At 34.5% G+C, this 16,007-nt stretch overlaps 1 protein-coding gene across 3 annotated transcripts in view; it reads left to right on the plus strand.

The window, feature by feature from the left end:
• Positions 1 to 15,152, plus strand: part of LOC150099190 (uncharacterized) — a 29,551-nt gene extending 14,399 nt beyond the window's left edge. For 2 of the 3 annotated variants that reach the window (XM_090403940.1, XM_090403938.1), the window contains exon 2: positions 8,456 to 15,152. In XM_090403940.1, coding sequence (XP_090260066.1) covers positions 8,672 to 9,574 — 903 coding nt within the window. In that variant the 5' untranslated portion in view covers positions 8,456 to 8,671 and the 3' untranslated portion in view covers positions 9,575 to 15,152. Of the gene's footprint in view, positions 1 to 476; positions 560 to 8,455 lie in introns of all 3 variants that reach the window. The other variant, XM_090403939.1, reaches the window with a different exon arrangement.
• The last annotated feature ends 855 nt before the right edge of the window (positions 15,153 to 16,007 follow it).

Consider the following 16,007-nt stretch of genomic DNA (forward strand, 5'->3'; position numbering starts at 1 on the left):
TTAGTAAAACCTTTTGGTAGATGAAACATAACATTCTTAAAGTTTTAAATCGAGAGGCCGAAGAGAAAACATTAAGCTCTATTAGGTCCAAACCCAGTTTATGCTTCTCCAAGTTTCCTTTCCACAATATTTATTGGCCTCTTCTCAAGTATATTTGCATGAATAAATCTTACCCAGAATACTCAGCAGGGAAATTCCTCTGTAAATCTCGCATTCAGTTTTGTTTCCCTTTTTATAGAAGGGGATACTCTCAGAGCTTCACAACAATTATCTAGAATTCGACCCTCTGACCAGGCCTTCTGATTTATGGTTAAGTTTAAAACTTTTATACCTCCATATACCTCAAGGTTATATTGTGAGTGGTTGTGTAAAATTAGTGAATTTTATCTGTTTTATTGTGTTTTTCCTTTAAAAACATTCGTATAGATTTTCTTGTTTTCAGAGTATTTAGTATCTTCATAATATTTTTTTTATAGTACCAACATGACGAACAATGGTGGCAAAGACCATGTTGTCCAGCAATTTGAATTTGAGGGATTTTATTCAGTGCAGTATACAGGTAACCCTCGTATAATGCGGTACTTATACAACGCTGTTTCGATATAACACGGTTTACAAATTGTAGTAACCCTTGTTCAACGTGGTTTCGTTATAACACGGTCTACAAACTGTACTAACCCTTTATCTTTTCATATGATATGTCTGCCTGTATCGCGCATGTAGTAATAAGAAGCAAATTTATATTAGGAGAAATACCCTATAGCGTGCATGTACGTCAATTGTTTACTGTATAAAGTGTTTATTGTTGAAAATTGTCTTCGTTTTCTGCAAGGAAAGCATATTAAAAATCCTGTATGTTAATCTCTAGCTGAGCACTTTATTTTTGGGCGAGTTACATACAATATGTAATGCATCTTTTATATAAAAAATTTATTTTTATGGTAATGGCCACTTAGAGGGCTTTTAAATCTATTTCCCCATAATTGATGCGGAAATAGATTTAAATGAAGAGGAACTGGAACAATTAATAGATGACATCAAACCAAATGGCAGGGAAATTCTGCCAAAGATTCTGATTGTGATGAATCCGTTAAAGAATTCAGTTTAAAGAAATTAGCAGAAGGATTGGACTTGGCAAGAAAGTTAGGGAGTTATTTTACGGATAAAGATCCCTCAATGGCATGCTCCGGAAAATTCACGAGACAATTGGATATTTGTTGACCTCCATATAATGAACTTAAGAAATATTTTCAGCATAGTGGTAAGCAAGATCTTATTACTGACTTCTTGATAACTAAACCAGTTGAAGTTTGCAATGAGAATTATACAAATGATGTTCCAGACTTCCAGCCCCTCATAAATAAAGAACATCTACGTTCTTTTAGTTTTGAAGACAGTGATGACGATTAAAACATGCACTTTATTTTATTTTGCCTAAAACACTTATTCATTATGTGCAATGAAGTTTACATACAATTCATAATTTTTATAAGTTTATACTATGTATTTATTTCATAGTTTATGTTTTCTTAACTTACATGAATTACCTTAAGTAAATAAAAATATATTTTTGTTGGAAATGTCATTATTGTTTATATAATTTTAAAAAAAATTATATGGGAACATAACCTACTTTTTCTATGCGATCTGAGCAACGCGGAATTTCTATTGAACCTTAAGAGGGTTACCTGTATGAGAAATGTATTTGTCAAGAAAATTAAGGAATATGTGGAAGGAAATTGAAACTGGAGAGAGAATATATTAAGTGTTTCAAAAGTGAATGTTTCTTAGGTGACGAGAACGCATTAAATACTGACTGTAAGATGGAAAATGATGTTATTAATGGCGAATGTGGAAATAGAGAAGTATGACATGGATATTAATAAAGAAATAGCATGCTTAAATGTTATCATTCATAGGACAAAGCATGAAATTGAAAAATTGCAGAAACAGCAAGAGTTAAGTGTGTTATATCAGTCCTACTAGCCTTATCAAAAGTTAAGACAAGCAGGGCTGGGGAAAAAAAAAAGGAAAGAAGCAGATGATCTGAAGAAATAATGAAGACTGGCCAAACAAACAAGATAAACAAGTTAAGGAGAAAATTATGTATTGTGACTCAATGATCAGGGAAGTACTTAACAAAAGTATGACAAAATCATGTTTCCTGGGTGCAAAAATTCACAATATTAGCCCACAACATCCAGATGCAAAAAGGTAAGTCAAAAGAACTTATTGTCTTGGTTGGTACAAATGATTTCAGAGGCAAGAAGTATTGTATGAGGAAGGATGTAAAGGTGTTGTTAGAAGAGGCAAAACTGAAGAGCAAGAAGGTGAAAATTAGTAGTCTCCGGCCACACTGTGTTTGAGGCAAACTAAGGAGGAGGAGGAGGGCATTGATAGCCAATAAGTCTATACATAGAATGTACAAAAGGAGTGATGTATAGTTTGGGGCACTGTGGTCTCTGTTTGATGGAAAGAAGGATTTCTACAATGCTGATGGACTATATCTAAATAGTTTTGGTGTTAAATGTCTGGAGAGAGAGCTTTGTTCACCGAGCATGCTGAAGTGCAAATTGAGGGAACTTACAGAATTAGAATGGAAGTGAGTCTGTGTAAATGCACCCATGAAGTGAGTGAGTGTGACCAAGTGAGGAATCTGATTTCTCAAGAAAAAATATTGAATAGGGTAATCAATTCAGAAAGAAAGGTGGGTGGGTGAGGGACTAAACGGATGCTGCAGTATGTATAGACTGATGGGGTTATAGGGAGGGAGGAGTTTTGGGCATTGGTTAGTGCAACCTCACCAAAAGTTATAGGCATTGGTGAAACTTGGCTAACAGCAGATGATATAGTTATAGGGATTGAATGTGAAGTGTTTAGTATTTTCAGGGAAGATAGAGAAGATTGTATGGGATGAAGCATACTGCTGATGAAAGCAGATGAATTGCAGCCAAAAAAAAGAGGAGACGTGTGAGGGTGGCTGTTCATTTGAAGCAATCTGATTTGAGTTTAAGGCCAGTAAGACAAAATATGCAATTGGTTGTTGCTATAAGCTAGGGAGTTCCACAGATGACCTGGAAGACATGCATCATCAAATTAGTACAATAAGTACAGGTCGAATGATTATTATGTGGGAACTATAGAGATATAAATTGGAGGGAAATAGAATTTATACATATGCTCGAAATAATTACTTAAGGCAGCATGTGACGGAGGGGACTAGGGGTGGGAGAGTATTGAACCTGGTCATAGAATCAGAAGAGCTATTCATAACCAAGGTGACAACATTGCCTCCAATTGGTCAAAGTGACCATACAGTCTTGACTTGGGAGATTGTAAAACATGAGGAATATTTTATCAAGAAAGGGGTATTTGTGGAACTACAAGGCAGGTGAATATGATATACTTAGGAAGAATCTTAAATCTGTACCATGCAATAAAACACAGCAGGGTAAGGATGTTTAGTAATGCATAGGATATAGTTAAGGGTCATTTATAGGAAGCAGTATTAAATTGTATACCTAGGGTAAGGAGGGTTAATTAGGTAGGAGTAAGATGAATGAGTAATATCATTAAGCATAAACTGCAGAAGAAAATGCTGTGGAGGATATATAAAGATAAAGATGACCATGAAATTACAAAGTTCAGGCAAGAAAGGTGACTGGAATGGCAAGGAAGGCAAAATCAGATTATGAGAAGAATCTAGCCAAGCGTGTCAAAGGAAATCCCAAAGAGTTATTTTGTTATGTGGCAAATGGAAGAATAACTATGGAAGATTAACCTTAATTGAGTGATGGTTACAAGGAGACAGTATAAGATAAAATAGTTGAGTTCTTTAACCTATATGATAGACACTAATGTACAAATACAGGTGGATGAATAGTAGAGGTACTTAGGATATTGCAGACTCTCATTGTAAATACAGCTGTAGGATTAAATGGGATATCAGCTAGGGTTTTGTGAGCATGTGCAAGGCAGTGCCTTTGATCAGGCTCTTTAATTTAAGTCTCAGCTCTTGTAGAATTCCAAGGGAGTGGAAAGAGGTCAAAGTAATTCCTTTGCATAAGGGAGATTTGAAGACTTCAGTACCAAATTATAAACAAACCAGTATCTCAGACTTGGTGGTAAAAGTACTAGAAAAATTGGTAAAAAAAAAAAACAGAATTCAAGAATGGATTGATAAAAATATGATACTGTATGAGGTCTACATTACTTTGTAAAGGGTCAGTCATTCTTTAGTAATTTATTAACTTTTTATAATAGAATAACATCTGAGTTGGATAAAGGAAATGGTTATATGATGATTTTGCAAAGGCATTTGATAAATACCCCCCCCCCATGGAACTCTGTCACTCAAATTAGAACAAGCGGGGATGAATATGATACTGGAAGTGGATAAAAGAGGATAGCTGCTGGACAGATATTTCCTATAAATGATATAGGAAATATTCAGTTGTTTGCTGACAATGCAAAATTAGGTAGATTAATAGTTAATCAAGTGAGCTTGCAGGATGATTTAAATAGGCTGTCAGTATGGGCAAAAGATAATGGGTGTCACTTTAGTGCTGAGAAATGTAAAATTATGCATTTTAGGATAAAATGAATTCAAGCTGTGTATCACATTGATGGCACTGTACTCCAGGAAATAAATGAAGCTAGAGATTTAAGAGTGGTGGTAATCACAGAGTTAAAGTTTAGAGGACATGTTGCTATGGTAGCCCATAAGATTATTTGGGCATTGAAGAACACATTAACAAGTAGAGATAAAGAAGTGTTATTCCTCATTATAATGCCTTTAAAAACCCATATCTGGATTACGGTGCTCAAGTCTGTTCTTGGGTGTGAGGAAGCTGTTGAGAGGATTCAGAAGCTGACCAAGATGGTGAGAGGCCTGTGGAATGTTTGCTATGAGGATAGATTGAAGGTGTGTGTATTGCAGAAGGTGGTTGATAGAAGGAAAAGACGGGGATATGATAGAAACATTTAAGTTGCTTAAAGGCTAGATGCAGGGGAAATGTTTCAGCACTCAGGGGGACCAGAACAAGGGGTCTTCCCTGGAAGTTGAATAAAGGTATGGCTAGTAGGGTTGTGAGGACTAAATATTTGCTTGGCGAGTTGTGATTGAGTGGTGTGGGTTGCCCGAGTCAGTTGTGAATTCTTTGTTAATATAGAAGAGGTATGGATTGATTGAGTCTCCTGTGATGAGTCTTCGGTCTCAATGGAGGTACCCATATAATAATAAAAAGTTATTTGGACATTTCTGGTGATTGGTGGTGTTTCTGTGACACTCACTCCTGATTACATTCCTTTTCACTATCTTCCACTACTGTGCTGTCATAGCTTGTTTCATTTAGCAGTATTTCAAAGTAATTACCTCATACATCTAGAATTTTATTATCTTCAATTTCATTTCACCTTTGTCATCTTTTATTCTTTTTACAATTATCCTCTGTTTCTCATCTTTTCAATAACTTCCAAAATGTTTTGCTACCTTCCTGATATTTATTTTCTATGTTGTTACCAAAATCTTTCTATGACTTTTGTTAAGCTACTTTTACAGTGTGCTTGAAATGCGGAATGCAGCTAATGTTAAAACAAATATAAATCTTTTAAAACAGAAGCAATCAAACAAATTAAATTAGACTGCAATAATGCATGGGACACATGAACTGTCTTATTGCAGATTCTATAGGTGATTGTTGGAGGTGTTAAATTCTGATGTGTTAAGGGATCTAATTAACAATTTGTAGGTGTTATTTATCATGAGGCCTTTTAAGGGAGCTACATGAATGAATGACTGCAGTAGACTCTTCACTTTCTTTAGGAAAAAAAAAGTTTTTCTAAATATCCTATGGTGGCTAAATTGAAATCAATTTGTCATGGACATACAATAAGCTGGGCTAGACCATTCTTATCTTTTGGGATCAGTGTCATTGACATGTTCCTTAGTTTGAAACTTCAGCTTGTCTGATGTATGTAGGTTGTACCATAAGAACATGGGATCCTTTCAACATCTGGAAGATCCACAAAAATGACATTCCTTTAAAACCCTGATTATGTTATAAGAATACATACCTTATTTGTTGTACATGCATCTTTGCTGGGCTATTGCAAAGTCATATTAAGAATACGTGACTCTTACATCAAGAATTCTTTCCATTTTATTCAGAAATACATACTTGAAGAAAGGCATACATACTTTATGCCTATTGAGTGTTTTTTTTTTATCACTGTGCTATCATTGCTTGTTTCAATTTGTAATTCTTTGCAGTAATTACTCCATACTTCAAGGATATATTTTTATCCAGTTTTCATGTCACCTTTATCATCTCTAATTCCTTTTTCAACACTCTTTCCTCCATTTCTGAGCTTCTTCAACCTCCAGAATATCTTGCCACTATCTTGATATTCATTTTCTATGTGCTTACCCATGAGTTTTGTTTAGCTAGTTTTACACAGTGTTTAGCTTTCTTACATTTTTCTCTAGATGACATATTTGCCAGAAACTTTTGATATGCTTTCTTCTTTTCCTTTACTGCCTCTTTAATTTCCTTTGTCCACCGTAGAATTCTGATTTTTCTGTCCTTGCAAACAATCTCACCACATGCCTCTTTGGCTGAATCAATCAGGGTTTTTTTCAAGGCTTGTCACTGAATCTCCAAGGTTTGGTTCCTGTTCTCAAACTTTTATTTTTCTTCAATAAGCTTTGTGTATAAAAATATATAAGTCTACAGTTCACATCTGAGAGCTCCTCAACTTTTATTTGCTTTAAAACTTTCTTACATGTTCTTCTTTTCAAAATTAAATTAAATTTTATCCTGCTCAAGACTAAATGGTGATCACTTCCAATTTCAAATCTGTATACGCTGGCGTCCTGCACCAGGGAGAAAACATCACTATCAACAATAACATAGTCAATGAGACTTTTCTTATTCCTAGCCTCTTCTCTCCATGTGAATTTGTGCACATTTTTATGTTGGAACATGGCGTTAGTAAGAACCAGTCCATGTCCTGAGCAGAAATCCAACAGATATTTGCCATTATTATTAGCTTTGCTCTTTTCTCCAAATTTTCCCAAAATATTTTTGTATGTCTCACAATCATTTCCTACTCTGCTATTTAGATCCCCAACAAGGACCAACTTTTCATTTTTCATTGTGTCAGTTGCTTTTTCTAAAGCATCAAAAAATTCCTCCACTTCTACCTTAGTAGAACCTTCTGTGGGACCGTATGCACAAATCAGTCTCACTCTCCAGTTACCCATTCTCATATTTGCCAACATCACTGTACTTGAGGCTGCCTGCTGTTCAAGAAGATTAGCCTCATATTTAGTGTTGAATACTCTGGCTACTTCTTCTTTTTCTTGATTGTCATTGCCTGAGTATAACATTTTGTATTTATTGCTCAGAAAGATCTCACCAGTTTTGGTCTTTTTTGTTTCAGTCACCCCTATTATGTCGATCTGGTACATATCTAATTCCTCAGCTAGCTCCATTTCTTTGCCATTCAGGCTTCTTACGTTGATAGTACCGATCTTTAACTCTGGTGATGTTGAGTTGTGGTTTATTTTCAGATTTGTTCCATTAGCTGACTTTTTGCTGCTTGCCCTGGTTCCCTGGCGAAAACAATGGAGGCCTTGCTTAACCGGGTGATTCCCCAGCCAGCATTAAATTCTATGTTGTATACCATCATTTTGTATTTTGGTTAAGCCAATTAGAATACAATTTGGTTGGCTAAATCCCAAATTATCAGTTCATCCTTGTTCGTTCAACTTCAGGGTCTTCTGCACCAATTTGTTCTTAATGGATACTCTAAGAGATATTTTCAGATAAACCTCCTTGCCAACAGATATCCAATATAGAGAATATATTTTCATCCCATATGTTGGTAAATCTGCCCATGATGATTGCTGTCATGCTCAAAAATCATAACATTCAAGCAGCATACAAGTTAATATGAATAGTTTATTCGTAGCCTTCTCAGATCTCTGAAAGATAAGTGTTTCCTTTCACATGCATTCAAGTGCTTATAGGATTCCATGTTCTTGTGGTCTACTCTGCATAAGTCAGACAGCAAGTTTCAAATTAATAAAAAGAGCATACCAGCAACATTGATCATAAAGAGCAGTAACGTCTTGTCTAGCTCTTTCTCTGTCCATAACAAATTACTCTGTTGATTGGAATACAGCTACCATGCTGTATTTAGAAAACTTTTTTTTTTCCCTCCCACAACAGTATTAAATGTCTACTTCACTGGTTTCTTTAAATATGATTGAAAAATAATAATCAATTCAAGCAAGGTAATACTAATTAGGGGCTGGCAGAGAGAAAGAGAACAATGTAGGAGGGAGAATTCCAATTTTTTTAAATAATATATAATTTATAGTATATATTGTCTTTCTTATATTAATTGTGTAAATAATTAAATGTCTCTTAATGACTTTTTTCCCTTTCAGGCTACTATTTTTTTATAGATAGAGGAAAGAAAATTCCATCTAGCTATCATTCTTTTTTTCACTACTGAATATTTTCCAATTATAGATAACCTCTAATTTAGAAAGAAAAGTATGTGGAAATTTTTATGAAACATTTTGATTAGGCATAAACAGTATTTTACTCTTCAAGAACAAATGTGTGAAACATCCTGAAGTTCAGTGAAATATTTGGAAAATATGAAGCAGTCTCCCTTGGTAACTATTACTAAAGAAACTTTTCTGTGTGAAACTTGTGGTGAATCATATTCACAGTCTTATGATCTTGAAATTCATGCAAGGGATCACACTACAGAGAAAACTTTTATCTGTGAATTTTGCAGCAAATCGTTTTCATCCACTTCGCATCTTGAAGCACACAAAAAACTTCACACTAATGACAAACCATTTTTGTGTAGCACTTGTGGGAATTCATTTAAAAGATCCAATCATCTGAGAGATCATATGAAGAGTCACACGAGTGAAAAAAGCTTTACTTGTGAAATATGTGGCAAATCATTTTCAAAAATTTCAAATCTTAAATCACACTTAAGAATTCACACTGGTGTGAAACCTTTTACTTGTGAATTTTGTGGTAAATCATTTATACGTCATCATGATCTTAGGAGACACAGAAAGCTACACAACAATGAGAAACCTTTCAGCTGTGAAACTTGTGGTAAATCATATACACGTATCCATGATCTCAGAAGACACATAAAAGACCATACTGATGAGAAAAGGCCTTTTACCTGTGAAATTTGTGGAAACTCATTTAACACATCTGGACATTTTAAAGAACATGTGAAGATTCATACAAATGAGAGACCTTTTGTATGCGAAGTTTGTGACAAATCATTTTTAAAATTGGCAAATCTTAAAGCACACTTAAGAATTCACACTAATGAGAAACCTTTTCCATGTGAAACTTGTGGAAAATCATTTTCTCGATTTCAAGATGTTAAAAGGCACTCAATTGTTCATTGCAAAGACAAACCTTTCATCTGTGAAACTTGTGGTAAATCATTTTCTCATCATAGTTATCTTAAAAAACACACAAATATTCATAAAGTGAAACCATTGAAAGCATATATATTTATATGAATTGCTTAAGCCAACAGTGGGGAATCTGCAAGCTTTCTGCATACATGTTTCAATTGTGCACAAAAGGGAAGTGTGATTTTTTCCCTACTTTGTATATGCAGGTGTTTTTTTTTTAAGTTTGCTGAGCAAAACATGGAGAACCATTTGCAAATTGGATACAAAGGCATACACAAATGTGATTTCATAATCCTGATTGAAAATTACAGTGATATGTTTGAAGATATTGAGAACCTGAAGACTGCAGGATAGGGCACTTAAAATATATATTGATTTCTGAAAACAAGGAACTAGATGCAGTCATACCCCGAAGTTACTTGGTAAGTGGGACCAACAAAAAGCGCATAAGTCGAATTCGCATAACTCTGAGTATAATTTTGCATGTAATTTATATATACAAATATACAAAATATTAGTAAATTGGGACCATAGATTTATAAAAAAACACCTATATTTTTTAAGAAATATAATTATAATTATAGTTTTTCGTACATAAAAAAAGAAAGTTATTTCGATATCGATAGTTTCATAAAATCTAATAGATTCGTCTGACGGTATAATGTCTTTTTCTTGTCATGCAAAATTTCTTCATAGCAAGCTAATGATTTTTTTATTCCTTGCCTTGTGGGTATAATTCTTTCCTCGTTAGAATCTATGCCTTCCAAAATCTGTAAACCTTTCTTTTATGATTGTTCTTACTGTGGATTCCTGTAGATCAATCATAAAAGAAAGGTTTACAGAAGTACGATCCAACACTTTGCTAGTGTTGGATCGTACTTCCTTGTTTTTGATCCACCATCTTGTTTTAACTCTGTTCTTAAACAAGTAATAAGTTGCTGGTTGATTACTAATTTTATTATAGAGAAATTTATATTTTTAGACTGTGCCATTCTATATCTAGATTAGTCTAATGAAATGTAATGAAAACAAGCATCAACTAATTTTATATCAATATTATTTCTTATGTTGACCGAGTATATCTTTTATTTATGCCGCTACGGGAAGGTCCGATAATTTCATAAACGGTGCAGTAAAAGAGATTCAGGTAAACACAATTTTAAAATCATCAAAACAAAACATTTAATTAAGGGTTATATATTATACATATAAATTCAATTCTGAGAACAAGATAATATAATGTCTTATTCTTTCTTTTAGGGTTACATGGTGATCAGCACTCATATTTGTAGATTTAGGGACTCAGAAACACACATGTTGAACAGATTATTTTATTAATTACAAATAAAATAAAACTTGACGTTTCGACCTCTATATCGAGGTCATCATCGGAAGAATACAACTGTATACAGAACCAAGCTACATGCTCACGCTTTCCATACCAGTAAACTAAATCTACGTAGTTAATAAATCTTTTTTCTAGCCTGACCTCTAGTGATAGAAAAGAAAAAGAAAAATAAAGAAATAAAAAATAAAAAAAAATATATATATATATATAAATAAATATTCTTCACCAGGTCACCAGTTGTCTTCTTGTAGTGGGAATTTTTTTAATGCTGGTTTAGGATGTTATACAGGTTGTAGATGGGTCCTCCACATTCTTGAAATGGTGAGGCCATCATTTTTGTTGAGATTTGGGTTGTGTTTGAGCATTTCACAAGACTCTAAATTTTCTCTCAAACCAGGTTTTGGTGCGGTGTAGGGACTTGGTATTATTTTTCCAGTCAATTCTGTGGTATGTTTGGAGTGCATGGTCAGAAAGGCCCGTTTTACCGAAGTGGAGGTATTTAATGTGTCGTTTGTGTTCGTCTTGTCTGATTGGGATAGTTTGCCCTGTTTCCCCTATGTATGGTATGTTACATGTGCAGTGTATTTTGTATACCCCTGGGTGTGCTAGGTGTGGAAGAGGATCTTTAGAGGAACTGAGTAGGTGTCTTAGCTTATTTGGGGGTTTAAAGGTGGTTTTAATGTTGTATTTGCGAAGTGTTCTCTCTATTTTTTCAGAAATGCCTCTAACATAAGGAATGGCAATGGCATTCTTGAAATTTTTTTTGTTCTTACTGGTATCTTTATGGAGGATCTTGTGAATAGTTTTTTTATTGTATCCATTTTTGATAAATGTTTGGTTGATGATTTTGTATTCTTGGTTTAGAGCCTGTTCATTCGAACAAATAGTTAGGGCTCTGTGTTTAAGGGTGCCTAATTTTTGTGTTGGATGGTGGTAAGAATTTTTGTTTATGTATTGGCCTGTGTGTGTAGGTTTGCGGTAAACTGAGAAGGAGAGACAGCCAGAGGGAAGACGTGTGACAAGTGTGTCTAGGAAAGGAACAGTCGTTTTTTTCCATTTCAATGGTGAATTGGATACGTTTGTGTTGTTTGTTTATTTGGCTAAGGAATGTATTTAGAGCTTTGCGGCCTTGGGGCCAAATGGCGAAAATATCGTCGACGTATCTGAGCCAAATTTTGGGCTTTAGACATGCTGTCTCTAGAGCACGTTGCTCAGTCTTCCATATAAAAGTTAGCTATTGGGGGAGAAAGTGGTGAGCCCATGGCTGTACCTTCTTTTTGAAGGTAAAAATTGTTTTGCCATACGAAATATCCGGAGCGGAGTACGTGGGCAAAAAGGGCCGTGATGTCATGTGGAAATATGTTCTGTAGGAGCAAGATCGTGTCATTGATTGGGACATTGGTGAAAAGGGAAGTTATGTCAAAGCTGACTAATAAATCTTGGTTGGTGAGTGTAATGTTTTTGATTTTACTGATGAAATGTTGTGTATTTTTTATGTAGGAAGGGAATTGACCTACCAATTCCTTGAGTGTGGCAGCTAATTTTTTTGCTAAGTGATAATTTGGGCTGTCAATTCCTTCAACGATCGGGCGAAGCGATGTGCCAGATTTGTGTATTTTTGGTAGGCCATAAATTCTGGGCGCACGGGCATACTGAGGTATTAATTTTTTTGTCGTTTCTTCGGGCCATGTGTGGACGGATTTGATTAATTCAGTTGTTTTCTTTTTGTTACGTTTTGTGGGGTTGTAGTTAACTATTTGGTAGGTGTTATGGTCCGATATTAACTGGTTCATTTTTTCTATGTATGTCGTACGGTCTAACAGGACAGTGGAATTGCCTTTATCGGCTTTCGTTATTATAATATCTTGGTTAATTTTTAAGGATTTAAGGGCTAGATTTTCGGTTTTGTTTATGTTGGTGTTTAGTTTTTTGTTAGAATTTAGTATACACGATGTTTCCATTCGTATTTTATCAGCCAGAATGGTGGGGAGGGATCTTAAACCTCTCGATATGATACACGATATCAAGCTTGTTTACTGACCTCGGAGCAATGGCATAGTTCAAACCTTTCTTTAGCAGCGAGAGTTCACCTTCGGTGAGAATGTGGTTTGATAGGTTGATAACTGAGCATTGATCCGATGGTGGTTGGTGGCTCCTAACATTGTTTGTGGGCGATTGGTTGCTCCTTATGAAGTCGGTTTGTGGTTGACTGTTCCTTTCGTAATGGCATCTTGATGGTCTTGTGCTTTTCTGTTGTTGTAGGGCTTGAAATTTCATTATTAGTTTTTCTTTATTTTTCAGTAGTGAGTGCTTGGCCGAGTCGTCAGTGATTCTGTCTAGAATCTCCCAAATTTCTGGAATAACGTAGTCAGATAATTCAAATTTAAGTTGCAGAACCCTAAATCTACAAATATGAATATAATGTCTTAGTTTAACTGGTCACAACATCTTACAGATTCAGTTTTTCTTATAGTCAGTAAAGTCCCAATGCATTAATGTTGGCAACAAATGCTTCATAAGTATACACTTTCATACTTCATACTCCAGCTGATTTCAGCAAGAAAAACGTTTTAGTTAATGTGGGGAATAACAGGAAGAATTACACATATATCTCTGCACTGAAGTAACATAAAATTGGACAGTTCTTACCGGATAAATCCTTTGCTCATCAATTTCACTATGGGCACACTTTATACCTATATTTACTTAGCACACTATGGTAACACTAATTAGAATAAATCTTCTCAATGATAACTGAACTATTAATGGTCGCACTTCACGTGTATAGACGTACTTGGATAAAGGAAAAAGCTCATTCATTCTTTAACACTATTCGACCATTTCAGCTCTCTGTTAAAGTTCCATGAAACTAATGGAACACATAGTAATTCTTTAACTTCTAGAATTATTTTCAGTTGACTATTACTTTCCCAGTCCTCAAATAGTCCAATTACAGCACTAAAGTTCTAGACACAGCAGTCCTTTGCATTTACTTTGTTGCTTCTCAGTATTCTCCTCGTTTGTCTGTGTTCTACTCAATTGTCCCGTGTCCCCGAATGGACAGTCTTGAAAAAGAGAAGAGCCCCGGTTTTCTCCCCTCTCAGCTTATATACCTCCCTTCTTTTTTTCCTGCCAAAATTGTTTCTCACACTCTAGCTTATGTCAATTCCTTCTCTCCGTTGAATACCATATCTTGTGATCCATGCACATGCCAGCTATTTCTAGCCCGTCACCATAGTAACAAACAAAATAAAATAAAAACAGAAATATTGCATAACATTATACCTTTACATACTGGTAGTGACAAATAAAAAATTAAAATATTATAATTCACATAAAGCATATTAAACTTATATATACAATTCCTCATAATATTAAACTAGGAATAATCAATAATATTTCAATACAAGGTCCTATCATTGCTAACACATATTTTAGATGAATTAATAAAATTTAATAAATAAACTCAAGCCGATTATATGAATAATAATTTACAATCATGGGATTAATATCAAATAATTTTTGCAAATACAGCCTTTGGTATGATGGATTAAGTTGGATTCTGTAAGGAATATTAATAACTTAAATTTCTCCTTATTCAGAATCCAACACTAGCTCACAAATTTTCATTCCGCCTTCAAAATCCTTAATAATGCTGAATTTTGTTTCCAAAGTCAGTGTTTTTCTTTTCTTACTAGATGTAGAAGAATCGGACTTGCTTCTTTTGGAGGACATTATTTTTTATGTGATAAAATTTTTATCAAGAACATAACATTAAACAATCGCAAGGTTTGTAAACTATAAAAATCGTGTATGAATGGAGACTGTGTGAAACACATTAATGCTTGTTCACAGCATGTGCAACACTAGGAAATGCGGCCGGCGCCGGAAAGATATGACTAACGTGAAGCGGGATGGGAATACGTACATGTAAGAAATTGCGTAACTCCGGATTCACGTGAGTCGGGGTATGACTGTACTCTTGAATATGATAGAGTACTTTTGACCAGGACATATGACTACATCAATGCAATTCTTCTTATTATTATTTGACACTTCCAGGGAGTCCAAAGACTCATCGAGGGATTTATTCTGTTATTTTGATACAAATGTTGTAAATTAACATTTCCTCATATCACTTAAATTATAACATGCCTGCTGTTACTGATGACAGTTGCTGTTTTCCTTTTTTGTAAATATGAAAATTTCATATTTGATGGAACCATAGAAATAGTTTGTAGTATGAATAATTTGCAATGGTGAATTGCTTGAGAAAGATGTATAAACTTTTTTTTTCACTTGGTTAAAAATTAAATTAAACTTGCCAAGAAATTATATTCTGTTTAATCCTTTATCCAGTTGTAAGCAAAGAATGTTTGCTCATGACTAGGTTACTTGTATATGAGGCCGATGACTTCACATCACTTGCCTTAGTATCCCATAATGCAAAGCAGATATTTTTGTATATGTATATTGCTATTCATTATGGGAAGAATTACCACCCAGACCAGATTCAACCTTTACTAAGGTCTCCAGTGGGAGACAGACCGAGTAGAGATACTACGGTTGAATTAATGCTGAAATTGTATATTTCCCATAAGCAAAGTAGTAAAAAGGTGTATCATCTTATTAAAATTCTCCAGATTAAAGATAAATATAGAAAGTTTTTTTCATCTGGTTACAAATTAAATTAAACTTACCAAGAAATTATATTCTTGATTAATCCTTTGTCCAAATATTGGTCATCAGCCTCTACATACAAGTAGCCTAGTCATGACGATCTTCACACAACAACCTTTCTTCTTACGCTAAATGATGCTTTGCAGTTTTCATTATCATATTTCACTACATTTATAATGGCAGCCCCTACCAGTACAACATATGCTATCCAAGATTTATTTACCTTTCCATTCATTAACGCTTCTGCACAACTCTTTTCTTATGTTCAAAAAAATTTCTTGCTGAAAAATATACATTTAAACTTTGTAGTCTGGTACCCACCCTGCTTACTATAGTCATGAAGTGGCTTGAGAAAAGATTTATGTTTGATTTCTACAATGTGGGTTACCAGATTAGCTAATGGAACAGAAAACAAGGGAGTTAATTATGGCTACACAGATACCAGTTTTTAATGTTAATTGCATAAATAGTTAAAATGCCTTGACAATTTTTTTCCCCTTTCGAGATTAC

This window comes from Typopeltis vanoorti, chromosome 14 (assembly GCF_054136105.1).
Source record: "Typopeltis vanoorti isolate ZY-2024b chromosome 14, IOZ_Tvanoo_1.0, whole genome shotgun sequence".
Lineage (NCBI taxonomy): Eukaryota > Metazoa > Arthropoda > Arachnida > Uropygi > Thelyphonidae > Typopeltis > Typopeltis vanoorti.